This window comes from Emys orbicularis, chromosome 3 (genome assembly GCF_028017835.1).
Source record: "Emys orbicularis isolate rEmyOrb1 chromosome 3, rEmyOrb1.hap1, whole genome shotgun sequence".
Lineage (NCBI taxonomy): Eukaryota > Metazoa > Chordata > Testudines > Emydidae > Emys > Emys orbicularis.
This window is the reverse complement of record NC_088685.1, coordinates 172,630,511-172,647,797: the sequence shown is the minus strand read 5'-3', so window position 1 is coordinate 172,647,797 and position 17,287 is coordinate 172,630,511. Positions and strand designations below refer to the sequence as shown.

At 44.1% G+C, this 17,287-nt stretch overlaps 1 protein-coding gene across 1 annotated transcript in view; it reads right to left on the bottom strand.

The window, feature by feature from the left end:
• Positions 1–17,287, bottom strand: part of KCNH1 (potassium voltage-gated channel subfamily H member 1) — a 329,239-nt gene that overhangs the window by 268,401 nt on the left and 43,551 nt on the right. Inside the window, exon 5 of the mRNA XM_065401041.1 lies at positions 11,983–12,101. Coding sequence (XP_065257113.1) covers positions 11,983–12,101 — 119 coding nt within the window. The remainder of the gene's footprint in view (positions 1–11,982; positions 12,102–17,287) is intronic.

The window sequence follows — 17,287 nt, the reverse complement described above, 5'->3', positions numbered from 1 at the left end:
TGAATGCCTTCTGGTCCTGGTGACTTGTTACTGTTGAGTTTATCAATTAATTCCAAAATCTTCTCTAGTGACACTTCAATCTGTGACAATTCCTCAGATTTGTCACCTACAAAGAACGGCTCAGGTTTGGGAATCTCCCTAACATCCTCAGCCGTGAAGACTGAAGCAAAGAATTCGTTTAGTTTCTCCGCAATGACTTTACCGTCTTTAAGTGCTCCTTTTGTATCTCGATCGTCCAGGGGCCCCACTGGTTGTTTAGCAGGCTTCCTGCTTCTGATGTACTTAAAAAACATTTTGTTATTACCTTTTGAGTTTTTGGCTAGCTGTTCTTCAAACTCCTTTTTGGCATTTCTTATTACATTTTTACACTTAATTTGGCAGTGTTTACGCTCCTTTCTATTTACCTCACTAGGATTTGACTTCGACTTTTTAAAAGATGCCTTTTTATCTCTCACTGCTTCTTTTACATGGTTGTTAAGCCATGGTGACTCTTTTAGTTCTTTTACTGTGTTTTTTAATTTGGGGTATACATTTAAGTTGGGCCTCTATTATGGCAGTGGTCCCCAACGCGGTGCCCGCGGGCACCATGGCGCCCGCCGGGGCATTTATGTGCACCCGCCTAGTGCCCAGCAGGGGAGAGAAGCCACGGCCCCGTGCCTGCCGGGGACAGAGAACTCCGGGGCTGCAGGTGCCGGTGTTCTCAGTCCCTGGCAGGCGCGGGGCCGTGGCTTAAGCCGGGGGGAAGCCGCGGCCCCATGCCTGTCGGGGACAGAGAACTCCGGGGCTGCTTGGGGTGGCAAAAAGCTGGGAGCCGGCCCTGGCCAGAGCACTGCCGCTGGAGAGCCAGAGCATCGTCCCCTGGAGCCGAGCCCAGGCTGTGGCGGCAAGAGAGGCTCCCGGAGTGTGTGAGGAGCCGGGGAGGGAGGGAAGCGGGGCCCGGGATGCAGGGTGGGAGGAGGGGTCCTGCTGCCACCACCGCTACCACCACTGCTGCTGCTCTGAGTCTCCCCAGGGCGGTGCGGCGTTTCCCCGCCTGAGTGGGCTGTGCAGGGCACCGCCGGGATGGGCAGAAGGCGTGGATCCCGGCTCGCACGCTGATGGGGTGAGTGGCTGGGCAGCCCAAGCTGCCAGGGAGCTGCCCCTGGACCCAGCACACCATGCACCTCCCCCGCCTCAGCCCCAGGTCCCCACAGCGCCAGGGGCGGAGAGAGGCAGAGCCTGGCTCCAAGCGGGGCAACGGGGGATACTGCCCCGCTGGGGGACCCCCGCGGCTCGGGCACCTGGGGGTCAGTGTCTGTCCTCTCGGCTCTGCCTGCACGGGGCTGGGGAAGAAGCTGTCAGCGCCTGCCCCTCTCAGCCCTTGCACCCCTCATCCCGCTTGCAGCCTCTTCACTTGTACCTCCCCCCCATCACTCCTTCGCCAACCCCCTTCCCCTTGTACTCTCCCTTCACCTGCACCTCTCCTCTTGTACCCTCCCCCAGCCCTCTCCTCCCGCACCTCCCCCCTTCCCCTGCACCTCTTCTCCCGCAACCCTCCTGATACCCCCTCTCCTCCTCCACCCTCCTCTGCGAGTACATCACACCCCACTTCTCTGCCAGTGTAGAGCCCCCAAGCACTCCCACACCCGCTCCTCTGCCTGAACCCTCTTTACTAGATCCCCATCCCTTTCCGGGTACAAGGTTTGAGGGTTAGTCCCTATGCCTTCCATGTGCATTTGGGTGTGGGTGGGGGAGGGCACTGGTGGGGGAGGAGAGAACCCAGGGCTGGGGTGGGGGGCAGCCAAAAAATTTTTTGCTTGGGGCGGCAAAAAACCTAGAGCCGGCCCTGCCCTGGTAGGCATGGGGCCTGCCTAGTGCCCAGCAGGGGAGAGAAGCCGGGGGGGACAGAATACTTCTGTGCCTGCTGGGGACAGAATACTCCGGGGCTGCGGGTGCCAGTGTTCTCTGTCCTCGCGGATTCTCTCCGACTTCTCTCTTCTCTCTGGATTAATATATTATGTAATATTAAATATGATGTTTTTCATATTATTTAATGTACAAATACAAAATAAGCCTTGAAAAATTGTTGGCACCCGCCACACTCTTCTGAAAACATGAATGTGCTACTGGCCACAAAAAGGTTGGGGACCACTGTATTATGGTGTCTTTGAAAAGTGTCCATGCAACTTGCAGGGTTTTCACTCTAGTCACTGTACCTTTTAATTTCTGTTTAACTAACCTCCTCATTTTTGCATAGTTCCCCTTTCTGAAATTAAATGCCACAGTGTTGGGCTGATCAGAGCCATAGATAGATTAGGGAAATTCTGCACCACTACACGTGCACAGAATTCACGTCCCCTGCAGATTTCTTTGCTTCCCTCACAGAAAAATGACTTTCTGACAGGGAAGCAAAGGGAAGCTGCAAGAACAGTCACACACCACTCCCTAGCAGTGCAGGTACATTGCCGGAGCAGCCAGTGGAGAGATAAATCACTGTAGGGCTGGGGACACTCCAGCCAGTGGCTCCTACCCTGATCCAGGATCAGGTGCTAGTCCCAGCTGGGTTGGAGGCAGGAGAGGATGGAACTTCCTCTTCCCCTGCAAAGAGTGGCTAGAGCTGTGTCAGACACACCCCCAGAAGCTCAGCATCCTCCCCTGCTTCCTGTCCCCATTGCTCCTCAGCTGAGGGTGGAGGGGTCACTGTATGGGGAGCTGTTCACCCAACCCTTGTGCATCTGGACCTCCCATACCCAGTCACCCCTGCCAAGCCTCACCCCATACACCCAGACCCCCCCCTACCCTTCCATACACAGCCACAAAAGAGAGGGTCAGCATGTGAGGCTGTCATTAGAATCCTTTTAGAATACTCCAGCCTAGGATTTGGTCCTGGCTATCACAAAGCATTCCTGGAGCCATATCCTGCCAGCCCTGGACCTTATTCACCCAGGGCTCCATGCAACAGGAAATCTGCCCTTGGATGGTTGGAGAAGCTTGAGGCGATGCAAGGTGGCAATAACCCCCTCTCTATCAGGAGGCTGAAGCCTACCACTGCCATCCCCCCAAAAGTATGTGGTATTGGCTAGGGCAGCGGCTTGGGTAGGTGCCCATGGATGAACTGATTCAGAACATCCGCTGGACAGCTTTGCCAGCAGGCCTCATATGGAGCTCCAGCCACAAATTATGAGGTGTGCTCCTCTGACAAAAGCCCTGCCACGGAGGCAGCATTGCAAATACCTCCTGCCCTTCCCTTTGGAGCACAGCAATGTGTGTACCCCTTTGAATCACTGTGGGTGGATCCAACTATTGGCTTCAATGGGAGTTCTGCAGAAGTAGCAATGGTAAGATATAGTCCCAAGTCTGAAATGCAGTCTGATGGGCAAGAGGACTCATCCAGACTACTCATCCATTGCAATAATTGGTCAGCATGCACTTCCCATCTCTGACAATAGCAGGTATATCCCAGAGTGACATTCTGCGGGTTAGTTAAGTAGATTTTAGTTCTAGTACTTAATGGTCCCAGCCACTGCTAGAACATTTTTACCATCTCTTAAATGCAGGGCAAAACTGCAACTGTTTCTTGTAACACACAGCTGGGGATACCCAGAGCTGTGAGCCACTGTGTGACCTCTCTGCCTAAGCAAGAAAGAGTTTTGCTGGTGACTAGATTGTGTCTCACTTTCCTGCCACACCAGCCCGTCTTCCTCACCAGCAAACTCCTCAAGGATCTCCCAGCCTAGCAGGTAACTATCAGTGAAATCCAGCCCACAAGCTCCTCAGAGATGCTGCTCTGCGATGTACAGCCCCACCACTGTGCTTTCACAGAATAGATCAAGTTTGCTGCTCTGCTGAAGAGTCAATACATCACAGCTTATTCATTTAACTGGGGTAAACACACCCATCTCTTCAAACACAGCACTGAATTGGTTTATAGTAAAACTATAACAAGTTTATGAACAAAAGAGCATGGATTAAGTGATACCAAATAAAAGAGATACAAGCAGAAATGGTTACAAGCAAATAAAAGTGAAAATGCACATCTAAAAGTCTAAAATTTAAACTCAATAAGCTACAGCCTTGGTTCAAGGTCGATTTCTTACCAATCTTTTTATTTCCAGCCATGGCTGACTCTCTCTCAGTCAGGACCTTCCACAGAACAACAAGGTGCTGGGTTTCCTTTTTCTTTCTAGGTGAAAGATCTTTGCCTAAGCAGGTTTCTCACCTATGTTCAGTTCCCTGAGACTTCAATACTCTTGGTTGAAGGGCCCATCTTTCTCATCTTGCAAGAACTCTGGCCCCTTGTGTCTGTCCAGTGATGGATACCAAGATGGCATCTTCTCTCTCCTTATATCTTCCTAAACTCACACTTTTGTCCCCAGACTCAAGATGATCTCATGCTGTTCTTCTCTTCCAGTGGGCTTCCCATCCCCCTGCTAATTCATATGTAAATTGGGCTTCCATTGTTTTAATTCTACTAATCTTAATTTATATACAAGACAGGTAGTTAGCTGTCTTCCTTCCTGTCTGGGAGAAAAACTGATTCTCTCCTTTTGGTCACAGACTTTAAAGCATAATATTAGTGAGTAACCGTAATTCCTCATCTAGTGTTAATACATACATTTCACAATGATATTAATCACCATTGTCACCAGTTCGTAAATGATAATCTGTATCTAAAATGGGTCATGGAAATTGTGACAGTAGTGAGTTGGGGTACACTGGCCTAGTTAGACCAGCTGAAACTCACTGGTACATGCCAGGTAGTTCCTGGCCATCTGGCACGGAGGTGCTCTTGGGGTCATACTACTTATGCCATCAAAAGGTCCTTGGAGACTAGGGTTGTCATTTTTGGCATACATCTACGTTAATCTCTACCGACATTGTTACTTTAATATAGCCACAGGCAGACATTCTGACAACCATCCTGACAACCACCTTTTAAATCTGGAAACGTACACATGAATCTCGACAGTGAAAACCCCTGGAAAGGAAAAATAACTTGTCCTTACTAGGAGTAAACTATATTTTAGAATTTAGGTTCTACAGATGAAATTTTCAAATGCACTCAGCATTGGCCTAATCCTGAGACCCTTAAACTCAATGGTAAAACCCCCAACTCTTAATTAATACTAAGGGCTTTTGAAAATCTTGCTTTATGTAAATTAGAAAAACACTGTCTGGAAGCTTACTCATGTATTCACACACGTATATGTATGATAGAAACAAAGAAAGGTAAGATCTATCTGTGTCTGGCCTAGAAACTAAGGGCCAAATTCTGGTCCCAGTTACTCTGATGTATATCAGGAGTAACTTCAGTAAAGTCAGTGAAGTTACATTGATGCACAACTGAATTAAGTGTAAGGAGAATCAGACCTTGGGGCTCAAGTCATTATGAAGATACACAACTTGACTGTTTCAGTTTTCTTAAATATTATCAACTATCAACATAATTACTCTCTAATTATGTATTAGAGGCCTAATGACTGCAGCATAGAAAATAAGAGGACTTAAGTCTATCTTCCTTTTTGTTTTGTAGATCATGCTATTCTGCACTGAACTTAAAGGCTCAGGGCTTAGTAATAGATATTTCACCTCTAGGTCTCCAGTTCAATCTGGTCCAGGTTGATAAGGACCAAATATAGCTAACAACTGATGGCTACTTGACCTGTTTAAATAGTAGGTAGTCTCAGCTTTAGCTGAGTTCCTCACAGAGATATGTGCATGTTGCAAACACCATCAGCGCATCTGGAGCCTTCTTGCCATTCTCAGAAGGAAATCCAAAGCCACAGAGACTGAGCTATCCTCTCACCCATGGAGAGGCAGGCAGAGCAGTCGGTCAGCTTGCACTGTCTTTGCCAGTGCTCTACCTGCTCTGTAGATAAACAACATGACTTCTGTCTCTGGAGCTGCCAACCTGGGATCTTTTTTAAAATAATTGGAGGAGGAATAAACCCTCTAATGAAACTGAGCCTTCTAAATGCATCACAGGGTTGCTTTTGTCATTAAGCACCAGCCGCGTGCCTAGCACTGCACAAAAAACACAGAGAAAGACCCAAGAAGATTATGACCAAAGGGCTAGATTTTGCCTGTCTGCTATATAGGTGTATGGAAAACTGGGAAGAGCTGTTTCCCTGCCTTGAGCCCCTTACATGAGGGGTGATGCACAGCCCAGCTGCTCCTTTATAATGCCGCCAAGAGTGTAAATCACCCCAAAGGGGCATAAAAGAGCAGGGCCTTATCCCCACACCCTCTGCACCAGCCAGCAAAGCTAGCCAAGCACAGAGAGAGGCACATGCTGCACCAGCTTAAAGGATGGTGTATGGGGATGCTCTCCCCATGCATCTCTGAGCGCTGGAAAGGATTGTGCCACCCTGAAGCACAATCCCTTTGGAGCTCCCACCTGGGAGCTGTGCCCCAAGACCTGTGGTGGTTACCAGCCTATGTGCCAATTCTATTCCAGCTAGTAGCCATGCATTTCTGCTCCAGCAGGGGAGGGGCAGGGGGAGAAGATGAATTTAAAAGGAACTATGGAGAAAATGTAAGCAACTGATGTTGGTTGCAATCCAATACATGTAATAAGCAAATACCTCATTACTGTCAGAACTACACGCCTAAATAAGTGAAACAGGCCTATGTTAGGAGGTGTTTTTTTTTCCATTTTGTGTTTATAGCACAATAAAAGAATTATTTATTTCAGAAAGTTATTAATAGAAGTATTGCCCCAATTATTTATGGGGCAATACTTAAATTTTTTTTAAGTATTGCTACTTAAATAGTATTATCTGTGTTTATTATTTTTGGTAACAATGCCTGGTGTTTTAATAGCTCTTTAAAGCCATAGAATATTATTTAGAGTGGAGAAGTGACAATTTTCATCAAAGTTTTGCCAGGCTGTATTAATATTTTTAACATATCACAAAATAAAAATATTTCACCACAGACTAGTTACAGAAATGGGGATTGTGTCAACAGTCAGTACTCAAAGTGAATCAACAAGTTGCCACTGTAATTTGTTTTAAGGTCTTTTATGATTGAAAACAAAAACAAAAACAAAACAAATCATTTGCAGCCAAATCTCCCTTTTGCATTCATTCACTCTCTCACACACACAAACACAAACCTGGTGGGCGAAGAGCCCTCATTCTAAGTTTCTACTTGAAGTAGATATTAATAAGTTATAAATCCCTGAAAATGAGGGTTGACCATGGAAATGCTGGTATACCCTTTATTAAGCAGTGCTGCCAAGAGCCACTATAAAGTTAACTACTTTTATAGCTTATACCTATTGCATTTTTAATTGTAACAATCTTGTGAACACAGAACTTCATTGCAAAGGTACAGAATAAATCAGCCAGTACCATCGATACAGAGAACACTTACAGTGCCCAATGTCCAGGGACAATCGTTCATGAGTCAGCTGTGTGGTGGTCAAATCGTAAAAGGGTATTGATTAGTTTATATTCCATTGCAACTTCATTGTGTCTCTTTCAAAATCATAGCACATCTTAGCATTTACTATACAATGCATTTCGGAGTTTTCCTTATTAAAACTTATGCTTGCCATGGCCAGAGAGATCTAAACTTGTTACTATCTGGCAGCTGTTCAGTGGCCCACATGAAATGAATCGGTGGTCTCAACTTAGCGCATGGTGAATGAGTGTCTACATCATACCACCACTGTCATAGCACAAACTAGTACTCTCAGTGGAGATGCCAAGAACAGAATGGGATGAAGACAGAATTATCCTCTCAGGTCATACTGATAGAGGGTAGAAGCTTACATTGACACTTCCCACACTTTACCTGCTCTGTGGATAAACAAAGGCCTTTTGCAATCAAGCACCTTTCTTGAGCTAAGTTAACTTAAACGATAATACTCCAATAAATACAGAGACTTCTAGAGCAAATATCACTGACAGTCAGTAGAGAAAAAAAGGATGAATTTTTAACTTGAATTTAATACTCTAAACTGACTGAAGTTTGTTCAGAGAGGTAAAAAAGCTCTCACATAAAGCTTGCAAATACATTGTCGCATGTCCAAAACAGTCCAGAGACTTTTATAGAACAAGAAGGCTACCAAGCTAGACCAAACCAAACACTCTAAGTAAAGAAAAAATGGTCCTGTTTCTGATTACACATACCCAGTTTTTACTCTGGTCTACCGCCTTTTGCTTCAGTACAGTTACTCCCAATATACAATGATGTAAATGAGATCAGAATCAGACCCAATGATCATTTTAAAACAATGAGTCCAATATCCAGGTGTCAATTAAAGGAACTCATTCCACACATGTAAAATAAGTTCCTGCCCTTTATTAGTAGAAATGAACCTGCCATCTGCACCAGTGCAAAGTCTTATTGAACATATTATCCACTCATTGAGTTCATTGGAGCAACTGTGAATTGACATCATGAGGCAGTGATCCCTAGTGGACAGAACACTCAGCTAGGACTCAGGACACCTGAGTTCTGTTCCTGGCTCTGCCACTGGCCTGCTGGGTGATATTGAGCAGGCTTTTAACCTCTGTACCTCAGTTCCCCTATCTGTAAAATGGGGATGATGCTTATCTCCTTTGTAAACTGCTTTTAGATGTACCAGTGAAAAGTGTTATATGACAGCTAGGCATTATTATTATTATTAAATGAGATCAGAAACTGACCTTGTGTTTCTAAGTTCTAGCATGCACTGGCAAAAGGCAAACATTTGAAGTAAAGGAAAGAATTATATATGGAGATACCTATCTCATAACTGGAAGGTCATTGACTCCAGCCCCCTGCCTTCACTAGCAGGACCAAGTACTGATTTTGCCCCTGATCCCTAAGTGGCCCCCTCAAGGATTGAACTCATAACCCTGGGTTTAGCAGGCCAGTGCTCAAGCCACTGAGCTATCCCTCCCTCATCAAGTAAATGACTGATGATAGGTCTTGAAGTTCTTTAGAGGTGTGTAAAGAAGGCAGAGGTGGGGAAGAAAGTTGCACAAAATTCTGCCATACCTAAACTACCACAAGGTGAAGACTTTTCCAGCAGTGCCAGCCATATAGGACACTATCAGTTTTTCATTCTTGATTAACTGAGTGCAGAGAAGAATCAAAGACAGAATACACAAGCTCTTTAGTCTGCCTTGTCACAGCCACACACATGTGCATTTCAGGCGCATGTTAAGTTATAGTTCAGATATTGGCCAGAGTTCACGTATTTTTCATAGAGATCACGATACATGTTGGAGTAGGTTCTCAGAGGTGCTGAGTACCCACACCTCCCACAGAGACCATTAAGCAATGACAGATTTAGCTACACTAAAGTCTTATCTGCACCGAGACATTTTGTACCTGTTGTCAGCAATTGTGGCAATTTCCTTGGTACAGACAACCAACCCATATGGCTGGTTGAAGTGCTCGGGTATATTGGGCTAACCCATTTTCAACGCCACATCAGGAAGACCCTCTCTAAACTGTTATCACCAGTGCGGCTTCACCTGTTGCTGACAATGGATGTTCTCATGTAGGCAAAGCGCATGAACCCACTGCAGGATGTTTGCGACTGTCTCTCCCTCCAGTGGCTAGAGCCCTACCAAGAGGGTACAAACCCTTACACTACTAATACTTTCTCCTTGAGTTCAGATGGCAAAGGTATGTGCTTTTGGAAAAGGTGGTTGTAAGTTCTATACTCACACATCTGCATTGACCATAGCCCACCTAACGCCTGACCTTTTCATGATGCTATTTGATCCTCTTTCAAATCCTTGCCTGACACTCGGCCTCCTTAAATTATTTACAGGGTCAACTAAATAGTGTCCTTCACTTCCCTAAACAGTTTGCAGTGTTGCTATGTGCAGTTATGCAGCTGGTTCTGTCCACTCTAGCAGTAGCTCATGCATAGTTTATAATCAGTCTTAAACGTTTCAGGATCCTATTGGCCAAAAAGCAATTTGTAAATGACTTCAGTGGGAGTTGGGTCAGACTCTTATATGGGTACAATTCCAAATGATATGAAGAAGAATTGCATCCTTGCGGGCAGAATTGGGCTCCAGGAGTTGGATATATTTTTAAGACAGAGTACAATATTGGGAGCATGCACTACTGTAGACATCAGTGACTAATGGCAGCAGAGTTGGGTTTTTTCCCCACATAATAAAGCTGTATACTCAACATGGGCCCTAGCTGCTGAAAGACACTTAAGATTTCTCCCTCCTTTTTTGTCATAATGATATTGTGGAGTTTAACAGGATTAAGGAAAATTATTGTGCAGAATTTCAACCATTTTACTTACAGAATTGTCTTTCTAAATGAAATGAATTCCAGTAGAAGTAGACACAAATATATTTGGGCAATCTCAGGCCCTGTGTGTGAATGAAAGGGACACAAAACCAATTACAGACAAAGTGACCTTCTTAAGCTCCCACATAGCAAAAGCAGTGTGGTCTAATTGATAAGGCACTGGCCTCGGAGTCAGGCGTGCTGGGTTTTTGTCTCAGTTCTACCTCTGACAAGCTAGGTAATCTTGAGCAAAATCACTTCACTTCTCTGTGATTCAGTTCCACATCCTGTAAAATGGGAATAAAGATATGTATCTTCTCTTATAAGTCACTGTGAGATCTACAGATAAAAATCACTGTATGAGAGCTAACAAGCATGGCTTATATAGGATAAGTATTAAAAACACCTGCCAGCCTATTGAACTCTTTGCTTTAAGAGATTCAGATGAATGAGTGAGGTTCATGTGTGGAACCTCATGGAAAATGACAAGCCCTTTTGAAGTGTATTCCTAAATTACCCCAGAATTTATATGCTGAATTTTAGCCCAGAACAATTTTTACAACCAGTTCATAAACCCCTCAAAATAAGGGGCTTTTAACAAAACACGGACAGAGTTAGCAGTAACAGTGACTTTTACTATCATTACTTTGCAATCACAGAAACTCAGCCAGAACATGCATTTGGACTTCTCTAGCTTCCCAAAAGAAAAATATTATTAGATCCCAATTCTGCAAGATACTTAGTGCCTTCTGGGAGTCACTGGCCTTCTCATTAAAGGTGCTTAGCACCCTGCAGACTGTCTCTCTTAATGTGGTTCTGCTCCTGGGAAAGCTTCCATAAAGTGAGTTGATGGCTACAATATTGATCAACAGCAACAAGAGAAGACATCTGACTTCGGAAGACCACAGATCCTCAGATCCAGCTTCCTCCTAGGTGTTCTCCCAGCCCTTCCTACACTGATAGTCCTCAGCCAATAGGTATTTCCCAGGCTTCTCTGCTGTACTACACATAGCTTTTCCCACCTCAGTTATGCTCACATGAGCACTTGGAGATCCTAGTGAACTTTGAGATCCTTGGAAGAAAGGCAACATAAGTGAAAAATACTGGTTAGTATTAATATTGTTATATGACCTCTCTGGTGATCATACGAGTGTAGATCCTAATATTATGCTTAGTTTACATGACATTTTATGGACATCACTTATTGATTCATTGTCCAGGAGGACTTCCTGCATAGCACATTTGTTCCTGAATTCCCTCCCTTCCAACAAGCCTGAAACCCTATGGCTAAAGAGCACAGATGGTGCATAGCTAGTAGAGAGAGAACATTATCAGTTACATGAGGATATGGAAATATTACGTAGCCACCTTTCCCCATCGTTAGCCCTCTGGGCACCTTTTCCACTGGATTCCCACTTTCCTTCTCCTCTTCACCATATGCAAAAGGTATGTAAACTAGGTCTAGTGTAATTTCTCCATAAATAAGGTCTTGGTAATTTGGGGCAAAATGAGACCTACTTACATCTACCACAGTAAAGATGGAAGTACTTCACTTACAGTGCATTTAGGTGGGTCATTCATCTGCAAACTGCACTAGAAGACAGTGATTTTAGGGTTATGAATCTTGCCTTCTGACCACAAGTTGAAATTCCATACACAGACGTACTGATTCAGCAATCACAATCTAGTCACATGCTCCATATTCTCTCTCTCTCTCTCTCTCTCTCTCTCAGGGAAATGAGACATTACCTCGGCAAGTCGAGAATGCTTGTGAACGTTCTCTCCTTTCTGCACGCTTGGAGCAAGCTGCTGCAAGACGCCCCGGCTGCTTGTGAGGGCTCGTGTCAAGCGAGCAAACTTCCCCCAGCCTTGAGAAAACAGAACAAAGATTACACAAGAGTTACAAGAAACAATATGCAATTGTATTTCAGGAAGACTCTCCTAACTCAAGGGATCAAATTCAGCAGTGATAAACGTGGTATAATTTAACCACATGCCAGGTGGAAGTGAGTCAGTAAACAGGTGTCAGTGTGGCAAAGTGGCCAAAAAGTGTGGCAATTCAATGGCTGTGCAAGAGGACAGTTACATGGATTGAGTATTTCCTGGGGACAAAATTCTGCCCTGGAAGAATCACCTATTGGAATAAGTGATCTGATTCAGATCTCACATCAACGCAGGAGATGCTTCTGGCCTATCCAGGTGAGAGGCCAGAATCAGGAACAATGAGAGTTATAACAAAAATTGAATCTGACCCCAGATGTGTAGGGGATGGTGTGGATGTAAGCAAGGAAATAGACCATACTATATGATCTAACCAAAAAAAGTGCAGATGAAACCAGCAACATGATTTGATACCTTCTGCAGATGAGAGGAAGGAAAAAGCAAATATTTTTTTCAAACTTTGCAAAAACATTCAGCTGCTGGGGAGTAGAATTTATATGCTGAATTTTAGCCCAGAACAATTTTTTACAACCGATTCATAAACCCCTCAAAATAAGGGGCCTTTAACAAAACACCAACAGAGTTAGCAGTAACAATGACTTTTATTATCATTACTTTGCAATCGCAGAAACTCAGCTAGGACATGCATTTGAACTTCTCTAGCTTCCTAAAAGAAAAATATTATTAGGTCCCAATTCTGCAAGATACTTAGTGCCTTCTGGGAGTCACTGGCCATCTCATTAAGGGTGCTTAGCACCTTGCAGACTGTCTCTCTTAATGTGGTTCTGCTCCTGGGAAAGCTTCCATAACCTTCTGACTCCATTAAGAAAAGAAATTATACTATTTTTAAAGAGCAGCCTGGATTGCTAATGTGCAAGTCTCCTATTAAAGTCATTGGGATTTGAGTGGTTAGAGTGCTGCCCAGTACTTTGAACATTTCCTGTCAATGCCCTGTTGTGAAAGTGTTTGCTGGAATGTATGGGAATAAAAGGGTGACACAATAAAGAAGCAAATTACATGGATTTGCTGTTCAGCAGAACCTTCCTAGCCTGGGGCTGAAAAGGTGACTTGACATATGTTTCTTAAGGAAAGTGCAAAGGAGCAACCCTAAAAAAGGTGTGGAATCAGACAAAAACAATTGTTGAGGCAAAGAATGTCTCTTACAAAGCCAACATTGAAGCCGCCGCCCCTCCCCCCCCCCCATGTTTTTAAAGGAGGTCTGATTGATAGAGCTGGCTGGAACCAACTGCCTATTTCCTGTAGAATTCTGCAGTAATTAGACTTTTCATTTCCATCCATTGGGGCAAATCTCATTTGAGTAAGGAGCACAGTGTTTGCCCCAGAAAGAAAGAGATCTCTTCAGAGAAACAGATCACCTTTCCAAATACAGAGGCAGATCCTCAGCTGAGGTTAATCAGCACAGCTCTATTGACTCCAGTGCAACTATATTAATTGGCCCCAAATCTGTTATTTTTCACAATAGTCAGACTGATACATTTTCATGGCAGCTTTTTAACACAGTACATTTCTAAGGGAATATTCTTCCCTTGCTGTCTATGAGTAAGTCTCATTAACATTAATGGGCCCAGTCCTGAAGCCATTACTCACTTCTTATTCAGGCAAAACTTTGAGTAGGCCAGTTGGCGTTATGAGAACATGCTGGGGGAAATTGCTCCTAAGGGCCAGATCCACAGCTGGTGTCAATGAGCATAGATCTTCTAAAGCTAATAGAGATGGTGTAAGTTGGTGTGTCTCCATTAGCTTTAGAAGATCTATGCTCATTGATACCAGCTGAGAATCTGGCCCTAAGACCTTCCTTTGACGTAACTTGGATATCGCATGACTCCACTGGCTTCACTGGAGTTACTCCTGATTCTTCACTGACTTACACCACTGTAAATCAAGATCACTGGATTTACAGTGGTGTGCATCCAGAGAAACTGGGGGAGAATTTGTTCAAGTGTCAGTAAATAGAATCACATGGGTTTACAGTCTCAGCTTTATAGTATGTGATATAAATAAAGCATGCACACCATATGCGTATTATTAGCCATTAATGCTGTCCATGGTGCTGAAATGAAGTGTACTATGCTGTGTGTAAAGGTTACACACAAAATAATATGTTAAATAGTACCTAAATGTTGCAAAGCCAAGCACTCAGACAGGAAATGCCAGAATTAAGGCTGTATACACAAGCATAATTTGACTCCCTTGTCCACATGCATTAAGATACAGTCTTTAATTACGTGATCACATACAATTCTCCCACCAGGATCCCTGCCTCACTCAGTGCACAGGATGGACAGAGCTCAATTAATGAGCAATTATTCAATATTTTATTTTATCTTCATTGAACAATGTGTGGCCCTAGGCCTTATTTAATTCACACTATTCAAACTCTGCCCTGAGTGTGTGTGTAATTTTCTAGGTTTTTAAAAAAGCAAACTGTGGAATCATATTGACACCCACATGGGTTATCAGCAGGATTGGAACCTTTAGATCCACTGCAAGGCTATTTGCCCCTTGAGTTAATGGATTTACCAATAGCAGTAGTAGGTTGTCATCCTTTATGTGGACCAGGGTAGAGGCAGATGAGACACACACATTGCCAGTGGTTTTTACAGATATTTGCTGAGAGCAGAAGAATGAGGAGATTTGGAAATCTGGGGTCCCATTCCACGTTCAGGAAGGGAGTCTATTCTAGTGGTCACCCTTCTGCCCCTGTCTCCCTCAGTCTCTCCCTATTCTAGTACTGTCTTTTCCCCATTGCCCCCCTGCAGCATCTCATTGCATTTCCCCACCTCCACCTTCTTATCCCAGTTCTACTCTAATCCTCTGACCTCCCTGTCCAAGTCCCAGTCTTCTCCCCACCTCAGGCTCCTCATCCCAGTCTATCCACAGGCTCCTTGCCCAGAGTCCCAGTCTCGCCCCTTCCCAGCTCTCAGTCCTAGTTCCATAGATTCATAGATTCCAAGACCAGAGGGGACCACTGTGATCAGCTCGTCCGACCTTCTCTATCACACAGGCCACAGAATTTACCCAAAATAATTCCTACAGCATAGCTTTTATAAAAACATCCAATCTTGATTTTACAAATATCAGTGATGGAGAATCCATCTTGGTGCTTGGTAAATTGCCCCTCACTGTTAAAAATGTACACCTTTTTCCAGTCTGAATTTGTCCAGCTTTAGCGTCCAGCCATTAGATTGGGGAATAGCTTTCTCTGCTAGACTGAAGAGGCCATTATTAAATATTTGTTCTCCAGGTAGTTACTCCTAAATTAATAGAGTTACCCCTTAACCTTCTCCTTGTTAAGCTAAATAAATTGCTTTCTTTGAGTCTATCACTACAAGACAGTTTTCTAATCCTTTAATCATTCTTGTGGCTCTTCTCTAAACTTCCTCCTGTTAACTCCCCATCCCAGTTTTCCCATCCCAGGTTCCTTGTCTCAATCTACACCCCCCTGCACCCACCAGTCTGGTTCTTGTCCCTTCTGCATTTGAGACAGGTCACTTCCTCCTCCATACTGCGTGGTCACCAGCAAGGGGGCACTGAGATCACAGAGAGACTCTCCCTGTTCTTAATTCTGGTTTCCATGACCAGGATGACATGCAGCACTAATTTCAGGGAAAATCCTGCTCAGCCCTGCAGCCCTGGGCTGGAGCATGCTCAGTACAGATAGAATCCTGAGAGAATTTAGTTGACAAACTTTAACAAGTCTCTACTGAGCATGTGGAAACAAAGTTTTTCAAAGGCTTATAACTTGGCCAAATTTGAGCTGTTTTTACAGGGATGGCAAAAGGCACATCCCTGGCCCAGGGCAATTTTAAGTCTTTGCTCCAAAGAATGAAAGCATTAGAATGTCTCAAAGAAACAATTATAGGATTTTTTTTTTTTTAACACCATGGACAAGCGAAGATATTTTAACCTAATCTCATTCTCTGATATGGCTCAACCATTGATGATGAAACTTTAAAAATAAATTCAGCCTGTGGCAGACACCTGGTGAGGAAAATTTCAGTCCAAACAGTTAGTGATGGGCAAAGTTATAAGCAACTGAAAACAGGATCATATAAAGAGAAGTGTCATGCGAACTTAACTATATAAGCAGAGCTGGTAGTATTGCCTATAATGAGACTGCAGGCCCAATTTTCCTCTTCCTTATTCCAGATTTACATCATTGTAACTATTGATTTCACTGGAATTGCCTCAGATTTACAGTTGGAAGAAGAATCAGGCCCTGTGCCTGAAGAGTGCATAATAAGTATGTGAGTATGCCTTAAGCGGAGCTGAGCTTTGTGAAATTTTTACCATAGAACAAAGGGTTAGTAAATGTCATTAAATTTTACAGAAATTTAAGCAGTGCCATGTAGATGCAAAGCCTATCTATGGCCAAAAAGTAGATTATGCTTTTCAAGTAACATTAGCTATTATGAAACTGAGAGATTCTCTCACTTCTTTTGTTCATTTCTGTTCCTTATTTAAAAAGCGCTGGGAATATTCTACAGTAATGGTCTAAACCCTACTGCTTACTGTAGCAATACTGCTGTGTTTTGGGCAATTAGTGTAAAACGCCATCCTTTTATTTTTAAATGGAAGGAAAAGAAAATTGTGGAAACTCCAGCGTATACAGTGGTTCTATATATTGCATCACAGAGACAACACTGGCATCAACAGCACCTACAGTAGAATGCTCATTTGTCTCTCAGGGTATGTCTACACTACGAAATTAGGTCGAATTTATAGAAGCCGTTTTACAGAAATCGGTTGTATACAGCCGATTGTGTGTGTCCCCACATAAAATGCTCTAAGTGCTCTAGTCGGCGGACCGCGTCCACAGTACTGAGGCTAGCGTCGACTTCCGGAGCATTGCACTATGGGTAGCTATCCCACAGTTCCCGCAGTCTCCGCCGCCCATTGGAATTCTGGGTTGAGATCCCAATGCCCGAATGATGCAAAACAGTGTCGCGGGGGGTTCTGGGTACATGTCGTCAGGCCCCTCCCCCTCCGTCAGAACAACGGCAGACAAGAGATTTGCGCCTTTTTACCTGGGTTACCTGTGCAGACAACATACCACGGCAAGCATGGAGCCCGCTCAGCTCAGCTCACCGTC